We start from the raw sequence: 14,635 nt of genomic DNA on the forward strand, positions 1-14,635 counted from the left end.
ACTCCAGTATGTACAGAAGCTAAGCATGCCTCAGAACCTTTATATTCACTATCCCTGCCCCAGACTGAAGCATTCATTTCCCCCTCCTCACTCCACCTCCCATCAGCTAACATGCTGCTCCAACAACATCAAGCCTGAGAATCGCCTCTTCCTAGATTCCTCCCCTGACCCAGGGCAGCACCACTGGGAAGCTTTAGCTCTGCCCCTGGTCTCCCCATTCTTTGATGTGGACAATGGTGTCTGCTCAATTTTAGCAAAACTCTATGCAAAAGCTGCTTCAGACATGCCCACCGCCCCCTAACAAACCCCTCTATAGGGAAATTCTGGAGCCTTCTATGCCTGACATCCCCATTCTAGGCTGGATCCCCCTTCTCTGTGCTCTGTGCTCCCAGAGTCCCTGGGGTTACCTGTTACCACCCCTGTCCCCATAGACCCTACTGACTCGCCTGTATGCACTATAGATTGAGAACTTTTCGTGTCCATGTCCCATGGACAAGGGCATGGCTCTCCCCCTCACATCCCTAGGCTATGCCCGGCACATGTAGATGGTCAATAAATGTTGGAAGGAAGGAACGGAGGGAGGGAAGAGGAAAGGAAGGATGGGGTGGGGGGTGGATTGGATGGATGGATGGATGGATGGATGGACGGATGGATGAATGGATGGAGCAGACTTGGGGAAACTAACAAGAGGGTGGGACCCAGAGTAGCCTAGAGGAGGTGAAGGTGTCCTCAGTGCCCGCTCTGAGCTCCCCCAGTTGTGGCCACTTCCTGGGCAGCCTGTCCTTGCCATGGGCCTGACGTGTGTGAGAAAAGGCTGAGGTGCCCTGCCTCCCACCTCTGTGCTCCCCAAAGGGACGCTCTTCTTAGATGAGGGAACAATCATGGTCATCTTTGCTGCCTCTCTTGCCCTGAGGTTCTAGACTCCAAAGTCTGTAAGAACCCATCCCAGGTGGGATGCCCTGAAGGCCGTCCTCACCTGTCACAGCAGCGTTAGGGGACACAGCTATGGGTGTATGGGATTAGCATATTCTGAGGCACCCTTCCTTCAGCTCCACTCCTTGGAAGTGATTACCCAATTATATATGATAGCCCAGGGGCCATTGCGTTAGCATGTCCCAGCCCCAGAGCTGAATGGAAACTGGAAGGGAAATTGCTGCCCACGTCAAACAGAGGTGGCAAGGCTCGGGAGCCCTCCAGTTCAGCTGAGGGGTGATACCAGCAGGCAGGGACATCACAGATTTAGAAGCCCTTGTGTGGCAGGACCAGAAAGCCCCCTACGGAGCATCTAATTCAATCTTCTCACCCCCTGCCTCCTGTTTTAAGAGAAAGCAGGAAGTCCCAAGACCACATCCCAAGGTCACACTGTGAGTGTCTGGCAGCTGGAATCAAAACCCAAGCCTCCTAAGTTCCAGTAGGACCTTCATGCCCCAGCGTGCTTTCCATCTCTGAGCCTTTGCTTTTGCAATTCTTTTCTTCCCCAATGCGGCAAAGCACTCATAAAGCCCACGTGGAGTTTCTCCCCAGTCCCAGTGTCACTTCAATGCAGTGTTCACATGGGGCTTTAGTCACATGCACTGTCCAGATCAGGCCACTCCAAACCCCTCATTCTCCATTCTACGAAGGCACAGCAGCCTTGCCTCTGACTCAGGTCCAGATCTTCCTGGGCCAAGCCTGCCATCTGTCAAGGCTGCTGTTTGCAGCATTTCGTGCCACAGAGGTTTCCAGGGGTAAGGCTCTGGGTCTTCTTACACATAGTCCCTCACCCAGCAATGCCCCTCCAACTTCTCAGACTGACAAACTCACCCTTCAATGTGCAGCTCAAATGACCTTCTCGGGGAAGCCTTCCCTGATTTCCCCCACTCCGCCCCATTGCCCCAGCAGACCTAGCAGTCTCTCTCCTTTATTTCCTCAGCACATTCCTAGATTTTAGCTCTAAACACAGCATGCAGGGATGATTTTTTTTTATATCTGTCTCCCTAACTGGACTTTGAGCTCCCTGAGGGCAGGGGCTGTGTCTGTAACACCACACCTAGCCCAGAACGGGCACCCAGTGTCTCTCAGGAACTGTCTGAGAATGAATGAATGGACAAATGAATGGCCACCTGCCATTTCATCCTAGCTGTGCCTATCATTCCTTGGGGTCTACGTTCCCGGTGTGGCAGAGTGACTGGAGACCACTAGAGGGCAGCAAAGAGTCAGGAATGAGCAACAGGTGTGCACCTCGAGCCCAGGGCGGGCTTGGAAAGGTGTGGAGGGAGCTTGGAAAGTGCCCAGGCCACAGGACCAGCAGGAGCCCTGGTCAGGGGGAATTAAGACCTAAAAACAAAGGCCATTCATCCCCTAAGCAAACACTCTAATGCTTGGGCCAGGGGAGGCACTTGGGGACAAAGCACTGATCCAGTCTCCTACCTGATGCTCCAGCCCCTCTGCCAAGTCCTCCCTGGCTTCTGCTGGCCCCTCCCAAGCCTGCCCATTCCCATACCTTCAGTTCTAATTTTGGAGAAGGGTCTCTATACAAGGCTGAAGAAGGTGTCCCTCTGACTCCCATCCATGGGTCCCGGCCATGCCTATGGAACTGTGCAGAGTGTATGGTCCCTGCTCTACAGGCTGAGCGAGGCCCAGAGAGTGGAAATGGCATGTCAGACCACACGGTGAGGCCCTGGCTGAGCTCGGCCAGAATCCAAGCTTCTGCCTCCCCGCCTGGTGCCGGGCCCCCACCCCTCAAGAGGCCTTTCACAGAGCGAGCAATGCTCAGTCAGGGAGGGGCTTGCTACAGACAGACAAAAGAAGCCCTCCTCTCCTCCCCTCCAGACAGTACCCTTTCTACCTGACACGGCTGGTGCCTCAGTAACTGCAAACCTTCATTTCAAATGCTCCTCCAAAACAGCAGGCAGGGCAGCTCAGAGAGGTCACAGAGCTCATGCATAGTCCCACAGCTAATCAGTGCCGAAGCCACACTCCTTCCACGGGACCCCTACTTCTCTTGGGACAATTCCACGTCTCTCTCTGGGCAGACTTTGCCCCTGTGCTCCTGATCTGCTTCACCACCTGTCTGCAGAGCACCTCACCAGGATGTCTGCTTGGTCTCCAAAGTTGACAAGTTCAGATCCTAGCCTTGTTGGCCCCCGGCCTCCTCCTCAACCATCTCCCCTTCCTGTCAACCCCACTTACCCAGCTGGGCTGGCTGGGCCATGCTCCTGCCCACGTGAACCCCCTCCAGTCGCTGGTGGGACCCACTCTCAGCCCCCTGCCCCACCCTCTTCTTCAGACGGCCAAGGATACTCCGGTTACAGCCCAGCTCATGGCCCTCTTTACCAGGACACCTTTCTCAACTGGACCAACCCCAGGTGCCTCTCCGTTTTCTCCAGGCCTGGCACTCAGAGTCTGCCCTACTCCTGCTTGGCAATGCTCTTGTTTGTGACTGGATTCTTCTCTAACTGGATCTCCCATTGATCCATGGGATCCATGGGCTGTGGGCTCTGCTGGAGAGCTCTTGATCTGATGCCAGCTGGGCCAGGCCAGCTTTAGGCATGCGTGCTAGGCTTCTCTCCTTACCACCGCACCCAGCTCAGACCCCTGCATAAATAACAGCAATCATGAATAATAATAATAATTAATGCTTACATTGCACTTAATACGTGCCAGGCAAAGTTCTAAGAGTTTTTACATTTATTACAGCCGTCCCTCAGTATCTGCCAGGGATTGGTTCCAGGACCCCCTCGGATACCAAAATCCACAGATGCTCAAGTTTGTTCTATAAAATGATGTAATATTTGCATATAACCTACACACATCCTCTTGTATACTTTAAATCATCTCTTGATTACTTGTAACACCTACTCCAATATAAGTGCTATGTAAATAGTTGCTGACACTATTCAAGTTTTGCTTTGTGGAACTTTCTGGAAATTTTTTCCAAGTATTTTCTATCCATGGTTGGTTGAACCCATGGATGCAGAACCCACAGATACAGAGAGTCAACTGTACATCATTTACATGTACATCTCATTCTCATTATCATCATCATTCCCATTTTATAGATGAGGAGGAAACTAGGGTCTAGAGAAGTTACGTAACTTGCCCCACGTCACACAGCTAGTAAGAAGCAGGACGGTGACTCAAAACCAGGCAGTCTGGCTCCAGAGCCCATGCTCTTAACCACTCAGTCTCCCTGCTGCACCACGTGGCTGCCAGTGCGGGCCCTCGGGCAGCCCAGCCTCCTTGGCTGCAGTGTTCCAGCACTGGGCTGAGCTCTCCCTGGCAGCCCAGCCCTCATCGCCATCACCACCCCTCTCCACCACCTTTTGTATCTCATCTACTGTTGCCTGAGTGCTACTATGGGCCAGGCACTCTGCCAGGAACCAGGGACACAGCGGCGAACAAAACAGACAGAACCTTGTGTGCTGTATGACCCTTCTGTACTGCATAGACCTGAGAGGAAACTGGATGAGGAAGGAGTAAACCGCTAATTAAATCCCTTCCATTGTGCTTAGTATCACAAATGAAAAGAACAGGATGCTTTGAGAGGGGCGTGATGGGGTTCTGGTTCAGATGGTGTGGCGGGCAGAATAACACCGCCATCCCCCAGAGATGTCTACATCCTAATCCCTGGAACCCAGGATCGTGGTAGGTTATATGGCAAAGGGGGAATTAAGGTAGCTGACCTGAAGATATGGAGATTATCCGGGATTAAGCAGGTGAGTCCAATAAAACAACAAGGGTCTTTCTAACGGGAAGAGGGGGCCAGGAGAGAGCAAACCTGGAATATGGAGGCACGATCAAGACTCAGCCCAACGTGAGGCCCCAAAGCAAGGGATGCAGAGGATCTACAGGCTGGGAAAGGCAAGGAAACAATTCTCCCCTGGGGCCTCCAGAAGGCACACCTGGCATTCAGCCCAGGGAGACCCACTTTGGATTCCCGACCTCCAGAGCCGTAAAATGAGAAATTATCGTTGTTTTTAGTCACTAGTTTGTGGTAACTCATCACAGAAGCAAGAGGAAACTAACACATATTTGGTGATGGGGAAGGCCCCTCTGAGGAGGTGATACCGCGGGGGTGACAGGGAGGCAGGTAGGCTGGGCCAGTCGGCGGCAGCGGCAGCAGCAGAGGGGGCTGAGCGCGCTAAGCAGAGGAAACTGCCCGTGTGAGGGGAGCAGGTGCCGTCATTCCTCCCGCTGGAATCCGGGGCCCTGTGCCTGCCCAGACGGCCTCACTGGCCTCAGGGGTCTGCTCCACCCTCACCCTCACCTCCCACTTCTTCAAGAAAGCCATCAGTTGATTGAGCAATTTAACTGAATGGCATCTAGAAGTGATGTACACCAATCCATGGCAAGTAGGGCGCCCAGGGCAGAGTAGCCCGCCAGGCTCCTTCTAGGGCCTCCCATCAAACAGCTGCTTGTCTGCTGCAGCGCAGGGAAGGCAAACACGACAGGATTTCCTGGCACTCTGGCCTGAAGCCCCCAAAGAGGAGTCCAGTAAAGGATACATGGTGGCGCCCAGGTTCATCTCAAAGACAGTTGGTTACTTTCCTTCTTAGACTCACTGAAGCCAAAGGGCAGTGAATGCCCCCTTCTTTCCCCCAGCCTAGAATTTTTAAGAGTTTCAAATGCCATGTCGATATCCGTTAGGTTGTGCAAATATCTTCAGGCGGGAATCAACTAGTTATACTGCTCAAGACACTATGGAATCTTTGGTGCAAAACTTTTGGCATTTGATGAAGATAAAACCTGAAAACTGTCTCCACTCTGAGCTGACGTGATGTGCTGCGCTTGCTTTAATCGACGAAGCAAAGGGCTACGCGGGGTTGGCAGAGCCACAGGAACTGAATCTACCAACGCCAGAGAAAACCAAGTAGCCCTGTTTTGCGGGTGTGAAAACACCCTGGAACCAGAAAGGGCAGACAACCCCTGATGGCAGAGTCAAATTCGAAATAAACAAGAGTCCAAGCCACCAAGCTGGCAGTACAGAAAAATGTACGATTTTTCCAGGCCCCAAAGTTCAACTGCCCAAGTGTTCCCTGGACGTAATCCCTCCTCAACTTGTCCTAAAAGCAGACCTTATCCATGGAAGCCTCCTTTATAAATGGAAGCGGGGCCAGCCAAATGTTTCCCAAAACCTAGGGTAGGAAAAACAGCTCAGAAGATTTCAGTTTCCCTCGGGATTCACTGCCAGGCGAGGAGGGGGGACTGTTCCATATAGCGAAACAGACCGTCGCTGTGTAACGGCCTCAGAGATACAAAAGCAGGATAAACGATTCGCCTAAAACCTTGCTCAGCTTGTTTCTCCAAACACTGCCAACATGCCCTTGGGGGTCTAGAAATGGTATCGCCTGCAGTCACAATTGAATGAATGCCTCCCAGATCCAGAAGCCCCAGGGGTTATGAATCAGAAATCTGAACAACTACAAAGTTGAAACCCTGAAACAGGTTGTGGTATATCCACATTCTAATCCCTAGAACCAGGGCACATTACGAATACGACCAAAAAAAGTGGGGGGAGGGGTCCTTGTAGATGTGATTAAGTCAAGGATCTTGAAATCGGAAGATTACCCCACATTATCTGGGTGGGCCCTAAATACAGTCACGTGTATCCTTACAAGAGAGAGCTTGAGGGAGACTTGATACACACACACACACACACACACACACACACACACACACACACACAGAAGTGATGTGAAGATGGGGCAGAGAGTTGCAGACTGGAATGATGCAGCCACAAGCCAAAGAACGCCAGGAGCCGCAGGAAGGTAGCAGAGGAAAGGAACGGGTCTTTCCCTGGGGCCTCCAGAGCGAGTACAGCCCTGCCCACACCTTGATTTTGGCCCGGTGATACTGATTTCAGCCTTCTGGGCCCCAGGACTGTGAGAGAAATTTCTCTATCGTTTTAAGCCACCGAGTTTGTGCTGATTTGTTAAAGCAGCCACAGGAAACTCATATGCGGGTCAATGTTAATTTTCCCTCCCTCCTGCCCTCAGCCAACACTCACAAAAAAGTACCTATTCCCTGTTATGGGCTATGAGGGGTGCAGAGGACGACTAAGGCAGAGGCCTGGCCTCAGTGAGCTCACCTCCTGGTGGCAAAGCTAACTGGTCCACGTGGCATAACATACAAATGTACAGCATTGTCCCCAGAGCAGGGCCTCACCAGAGGCATCAGGGGCGGTGATGCTTATGCCCTGCCCTGGAGGTGAAGCTGGATCCCAACAGGCTGAGGCAGGAGGTGGTCTAAGCCAGAGACACAGAATAAGGAGGGACACTGACCGGTCTGAGAGGCCTGCTGGGGACCAGCGAGCGGTCAGGGAGGGGGACGGGCTGGGAGAGTTGGCCAGAAAGGCAAGTTGAGGCCAGACTATGGTGATGCTTGAGTGCCAGGCCCGGGACCTGCTCTGCTGAAAGGTGGGCCGTCTCTGCCGTGGGCCGACTCTGGGCAGTTCCAGCAAAGACCATGCATGCGGGCCAGCACTGCCCCATGAAGCCTTCTAAGAATGAGTTTGAAAATGATTTTGGAGACAGAGTCCCAGAGATGTGATGCTGGTTTGGACATTGAGGAACAGGAACTGAGGACCTGCCTGCTGAGCGTGGGGTCCCAGCCCTGACGCCGGGTCTGGCACTGAAGGAGTGCTGAGCTGCATGAGAAGAGAAAGCAGAGAGAGAAGGAAAAGGGGGAGGAGGGAGACGTGGGGCTCCCCCGCCAAAATGCTTGTCTTCCTTCCTCCTCACTGTGCACCCTCCCTCTCTGCAGAGTCCCAGGGGACCACACCACCCGGCTGGCCCCTGTGGCTGCCCCAGTCCAGCTGCTGCCGGCAGGTTTGGTTAGACTGTACCCTTGTGCAGGCCTGTGATTCCTGCTGCCACTGTTAATGGGCATCGGTTCCCACTGGGGGCTCTGCCAGGCCCCCAGCCGTTTGTATCCTGAGCCTGGTAATTAGAGCTGGAAGAATCCTAGGGGCTGGAGGGCAGGCTCTGTCTGGATAATCTCGGGAAAGTTCAGCTGCTCCTCTGAACTCGGCCTCTTTGGGGTTGGCAGCAGGGAGCCAGCAGGGCCAGCCGGGTGGCGTCGGCTTCACCTGCCAATGTGCTCTCGGGACAGGGCCCAGGGCTGCCGCCTCCCCCTCTGCTATCACTGAAAGCGTGCATTGACAGACTGAACGTACACGATGGCAGAGGACAGGAGTGCTGAACTGGAGGGCAGAAGACCCAGATTCAAGATCTCCCACCACCAAGCTCTGCAGCCTTGGGCAGTTCCCTAACTTCTCTGAGTCTCAGTCTCCTTCTGACCCTCGGACCCTGCCCACCTCACAAGGTTGTAACACCAAAGGGCTCCTGGGCAAGCACTCTGCACTTGACAAAGGGCTCCACAGACGCGAGGGGCAGGATCCATCTCCTAAGGCTGCCCTAACTTGCTGAGGGCTGAGAGATGAGTGGGGGTGGGGTCGGGGGCAGGAGGGCATGTGTCCCACCGCCTCTGCTTGCCCTGAGCATGGTGTCTCCCTGTGCTCTGCCACGGCCCATCCTGGCGGCAGAAAAGGCAAAGGCTTTGCAGGCGTGAACCTGGCAAGCCTCCCCAGCGTTGGCAAGGCCCAGGGCAAGAGTACGCACGGAGGCCATTTTCCATATGTCTCATATTTAAAAGTCATAAATCAAGCTAACAAACCGTTAAGTGAAATATGCTCTGTCCTCCTACCTTGTTAAATACATCTTCGTAATAACCTGGAAGGCCAGGAGCGAATTTAGAATTCTGGGACTCCCTGGCGCCTGCGCCGGGCTCTGGCTGCGTGGGGAAAGCCCGCCCGAGCTCTGGTCTGCCTAGCTTCCTTTCCCATGCCCAGCCCACTCATCCTCACCCCGGCCTCGAACGCAGGTGTGGACGCCCAGCCTTCACGTCCAAGCTCTGTCCACACCGTCGCGAAGAGTCGGTCCTCAGGCCCTGGGGTGCACGTGTCTGTGACGTGGGCTGGGAGGGGGCTGGAAGAGGCTTAGGGCTGTTTGGGCAGGACCCCTGGGTGGGCTAGAAGGAGGGGTATGGGCACCAGATGGGCACGTCCCCTTGGCCTGCAGACTCCCCAGTCCATGGGTCGGGGGACACTGCCCCTGCAGTGTGGAGGTGGCTCCAGAGCAGGGGCCCTGCTGCCTGGTCTAAGGGTGGTTCACGCTGGGTCATGGCTTCTAGTCGTGGCTCAGCCTCCTACTTGATGGGTGACTTAGGCACGTCCCGGCCCCTCTCTGACCTTCGGCCAGGTCCCATCCCCCTCCGTGTTCAGGCTCCCTGTGTAGCCAGTGAGGGGTGTTTGAGCGACAGTCAAGGGCCCCCCTCTCTCTGATGTCCTCCCAGGTGCTGCCGCTTGCTGGTCCAGCCCCACTGCCAACCCAGCTGCAGAGAAAGAGGCCGAGAGTGCAGACCTCTGCCTCATTTATTCAGGTCCACTTCTCAGAAGCAGAGAGGTCATCTGGGCTGTTTGCGGGGATGCCCCCCGGAACCCCGAACGTCGCCTGCTACAGAGACGCAGAGAGTGCAAACTCACCAGGCACCATCCCTGTCAGTGTCGGCGCTGAGTAGCTGCCCTGTCCGGCGGGGGGGACATGCGGAGGGTACCCGGGGAGGGTCGTGCTCGCCAAGTCGCGGCCTGAGGAATCAAAGCAACAAATCACAGGGTGAGCATCTCCACGGCCAGCTGCTCATGTCCACAGCTCCCTGGACATCTGCACATTTGTCACGTCTGGATGCTTAACACCAATGTGCCCCCAGTCCACGTGCATGTGCATGCACGCGCGCGCACATGCACACACACACACACACACACACACACACACACGCGCGCTTACCCACCCCTCCAGCCGCCCAGGCTCCACTCAGCAGGAAGCAGGGATGGCTCTGCCACATCCCTGGGAAACTGGAGCTCTGACCAGCTCCCCTTGCTCTCTACTCCCCAAGTAGGGCTTGGACTTCTCCATCCCACACCTTTTCTTCTGCTGTGCCCTCTGCACACGGCCCAACACCAGCCTCCTTCAAAGACCAGCTCAACCGCCTCCCTCCTCCTCTTCCTTGACAGTGGGCGGGGCTCTGCCTGCCTCAGACCCGTATCTGGTCCTCACTGAACTTTTCCTCTTTGGGCTTAGAGCTTGTCATTCATTCAGTGATGGTGCAGGAAGCACCTCCTGACACCAGACACTGTTCTGGACTCTGGGACATGGAGGTTACGGCCTCAGCCCTCGGAGGCAGACATCCAGTGGGCACATGTCCACCTCGTTGCAGGCTGTCAGCTCCTGAGGGCAGGGGTGACCCCTCGTTCAGCACCCAGAACACCTGCCTCCACCACAGGGCTTAGCACCTATAGTAGGTCTTCATGAATAAATGTGTGAATGAATGCAGCAGCCAAGGGGTCTGGGTTCCAGGCTGTGTGGAAGAAAACCCCGAAGTGGTAGAACTCTGTAAGGGAAGCGCCACTGAGGTTTGCCGCTCAGGGAAAGAGCGGGGCTACAGCTCTTCAAACGCTGCCAGTCACACGTATGTACCAAGGCGCTCACGCACAGACCAGCAACCCAGACCCTGGGAGACGGGACTGCTCAGTGATTACCTGCTGAGCTCTGAGGACGAGACCCTACCCTGGTGGGCGGAATTGGCAGTTGCCCCTAAAAGAAAGGGATGCCCCTGCTGTCAGCCATCCTGGGAAATGGGTGGGAAATCAGGTGGCCTTGGGATGAGGGAGGGAGAGAGGGCGGAACCTTGACCTCTTCTGCATGTGGACACTGAGGACCGGGAAGGCCAGAAGAGGTCCAGCGGTGTGGGGGACCAGCCCCTGACCCCGCAGAGCCAGGCTGGGGCCCAGGAGCCTCCCCTAGGGTCCAGTGGGGTGCTACCAGCAGGACACAGGTAGACAACTTTGAGCTCCAGCACCGCTAGCAGGTGGCCCAAGAGGAGGGACCATCTCTGACCAATGCCCCCCAGAGAATCCAAGGCAGCGTGTGGTATGAGCCTATAAACGGTCCCCCATATGAAATAACAGCCCTTCCAGTGCCAGTCACTCAAAGACTGTCCAGCCAGAGCCCAGAGGCTGCCTCGTTTCACAGGTTCTGCTTGTCTTCCGGACCCTTACAGAGTACAAGGCAGCTGCTCGACAGCAGGCCCCCGGCCCCCTCCCTCTGCTCAGCACCTCCCTGGCTTTGGACTGGGCATCTGGCTTGTGACAAGCATGGCTCGTGTCTCTTCACACGCGGCATTGCTGCAGCACAGCAGGTGCCCCAGGGTTTACCTCCCGGAGTCCTGATCGCCCCCCGAACTGCACGTGACTCCCCATGAGAGCTGAGATCAGACAGAAAAGTGGGGTTGACAGAACTGACCACACTTACATGGTGATTTCAAGAGGCTTGCCCCCTCCTGGCCCCCCCGCATCCCCTCCTTCTTCTGACCCAGCAACCACAGCCCTCCACGGCAGCTCCTTTCTGCACAGTCTAAGCTCCAGGATCAAGTCTTTGTACCCTAAAGCTGCAATGGCAGAGGCCTACAAACGTTTAAGTGAACAAAAGGCGTGGCCCTGCTAGAGAAGCAGGAACTCTCTGGAGGCCATAATACTCCCCTCCATCTGGGGAGTATTATGGGGTCAAGGGCTGGCAGAGCTCTCCTTGACCAACCCCTGTGCCATTTTGCAGACGGAAAAACTGAGACCCACGGCAGGGAGAGGGGAGCAACTGGCCCAGGTACGTCTGCCCATGTTTCCTAACATCAGCCCAGGAGCCACCTCTATCTTAAGCAGCATCCTGTTGGGGGTTGGGGGAGCACCCAGGCCCAACACAGTCTTCTCCACACTTGCTACAGAGATTTGGTGACCCAAGGGCCACTGAAAAGATGTCTCAGGAAGCAGAGTGAGCACAGGTGTCAGAATACTCGGTGCAAGATCGTGGTGCCAGGGGCCAGACTGTGAAACGTGTAGAGAGAGCGCAGGCTGGGGCTGCTCTAATGGGTCGGCTTCCCCACCGACCCGCACCCACTCGGCCCCGGCCCCAGACTCAAACCACAAACACCCTGATGACAACAACAAACCACAAACGCTTACACAGAAATTGTAAACACCAGGCTCTATTCTCCGTCTTTTAAATCATTAACTCATTTAACCCTCAACAACCCTATGAGGTAAGGTACCGATACTTACCCCACTTTACAGGATAATGAGATGGAGAAAGGTCAAGTAATTTGTCCAGGGCTGCACAGTAAGGGCCAGGGTTTGAACCCAAGCAATCCAGTGGCAAAGACCATATGTTTAGCCAGTCCACTCCACTGCCTTGCACAGGCACCTGGCTGTGCTTCTGTCCACCCGACTCTCAGCTGGGACAGCAGGCTGAGCCCTGCCTTCAGGCCACAGCGTCACCATGGCTTACTGGCTCCCTCATGCAGAAGGAAATTCAACTACACGGTTTTTGTGATATATGTGTTGAGGTGGGAGCCAGAACCACACCAGCAGGAGGCCAGATCTGCCTCCTGAAAGATGCAGGCATTATCCTGATAGGAGGCTGCCTGGTGCAGGGGGCTCCTGGGGCCAAGCCGCACGAGGTCCACACCCCCCCATCTGCCTGAGATGGATAAGAGGCTCCTGAGAAGGGAAGGGACTTGCCCGTGACACTCCACTGATTTGAGGCAAGGCTGGGACTGGAATCCAGCTCTCCAGTCTCCTGGGATTTGGTTCTTTCTTCAACAGGGGCTGTTCTTTTGGTCACATCTGAACCTCAACGGTTTCTGCCGCTGTTACATATGCTTTAAAACCCTGATCCCATCTAAAGAAGATATACAAAAATGGCCAATTCGCTATCAGGGAAATGCAAATCAAAACCACAATGAAACACCACTTCATACCCATTAGAATGGCTATAATCAAAAAGACAGATTTTGACAGCATTGGGAAAGATGTGGAAAATTGGAACCCTTATACACTGCTGGTGGGAATATAAAATGGTGCAGCCACTTTAGAAAAGTCTGGAAGTTCCTCAAAAAGTTAAACATAGAGTTACCATGTGACCCAGTAATTCACTCCAAGAGAAACAAAAACATATGTCCACACAAAACATGTACACGTATGCTTAAAGCAGCATTATTCATAGTAGCCAAAAAGCAGAAACAATTCGAGTATCCATCAACTGATGAATGGATAAAGAAAATATGGTGTATCCATACAATGGAATATTTGGCAATAAAAAGGAATGAAGTACTGATACATGCTACAACATGGATGAACTTGAAATCATTACGCTAAGTGAAAGAAGCCAGCCACAAAAGACCACATATTGTATGATTCTATTAATATAAAATGTCCAGAATAGGCAAATCTATGGAGACAAAAAGTAGATTAGTGGTTGCCTTAGTCTGGGGGTGGGAAACAGGGGGAAGGGAGGAACTGCTAATGGATATGAGGTCTTTTTTTTGGGGGGGGTGCAATGTTCTAAAATTGGTCATGGTGATGGTTGCATGACTTTGTGAGTGCACTAAAAGTCATTGAATTGTACACCTCATATGGGTGAATTGTATGGTATGTGAAGTATATCTCAATAGCACTGTTATTTTTTATTCTTGCCATCTATCATCACCATCATCTTGAAAAAGAAAAAGTCATTTGACACCAAAAATGTAGGAAGGACATACTATTAAACTGTTTCTGAAACCAAATAAAATTATCTTTAAGGAAAAAATATACAATAAAAGAAAAGATTGATAAAATGGATTACTTAATAAAACAGACCAAAAATCTCTTGCCTGGTAAAAACAAAATAAGCAAAGTCAAATGATAAATGGCGGACTGGAAGAAATTATTTGCAGCATATACCGTAGATAAACGGCTACTATCCCGATATATCAAGAGCATATAAGAATCAAAGGGAAAAGAACAAAAATCCTGTAGAAAAATGCGCAAAATTCATGAACATAAAACTCACCAAAAAAAAAAAAATATATATATATGTAAAATGACAAACAAATTGAAAAGACGTTCAGTTTACTCATAATACTAGAAATGCAAATTAAATGCAAAATTGTACAACCCCATGTGGAGGGGGATTTGGCAACATCTAACAAAACTGCACAAGCGTTTACCCTTCCAACAAGCAATCTCACTTCTAGGGATTTACCCTGAACATACATACGCCTTCAGCAATACACAAATGCATACACACGGGTTAGTCACTGCAGCACTATTCGTAACTACAAAGTACTGGAAACGACCTAAGGCCCAAGCCTAGAGAACCGGGTGAATAAACTGTGGTGCGCACACACACTGGGATGCTGTGCAGCTGTGCAGAAGAACGAGAAGCCGGAGGGCCGCGCCTGGCACAGGCGATGGAAGCCAGGAACTGAACTCTGGTCTCCCCGCACCTTTGCAGCAGGTTGCTGTCCTCCACACAATCCCAGGTCAGAACCCTTAGAAAACTTCAAGTTCAGGTTCCAAATGACTAACTTTGGAAAACCACGGAGGGATGATGGTAGGGAAGGGACAAAAGTAGACTGTTGGCCCTGGAGGTGCGTGAGTTTGGAATGCTCAAAATACAAACGAGTGAAGGGGAGGGGGCGCAGGGCTGGCTTAGCCACATCTGACACTGGTGGAGGAAGTGGCCTCTGGAGGCCAGACCCATCCCGAGGGAGGAGACGCTCAAGC

The 14,635-nt window shown here is 53.1% G+C and overlaps 1 protein-coding gene across 1 annotated transcript in view; it reads right to left on the minus strand.

Moving 5' to 3' along the window:
• The window catches only part of PAX5 (paired box 5), a 177,734-nt gene that overhangs the window by 33,073 nt on the left and 130,026 nt on the right, over window positions 1-14,635 (minus strand). Inside the window, exon 8 of the mRNA XM_007197009.1 lies at window positions 9,524-9,625. Within this exon, the coding sequence (XP_007197071.1) occupies window positions 9,524-9,625 (102 nt within the window). The remainder of the gene's footprint in view (window positions 1-9,523; window positions 9,626-14,635) is intronic.

Source organism: Balaenoptera acutorostrata, chromosome 6 (genome assembly GCF_949987535.1).
Source record: "Balaenoptera acutorostrata chromosome 6, mBalAcu1.1, whole genome shotgun sequence".
NCBI classification, from domain to species: Eukaryota; Metazoa; Chordata; class Mammalia; order Artiodactyla; family Balaenopteridae; genus Balaenoptera; species Balaenoptera acutorostrata.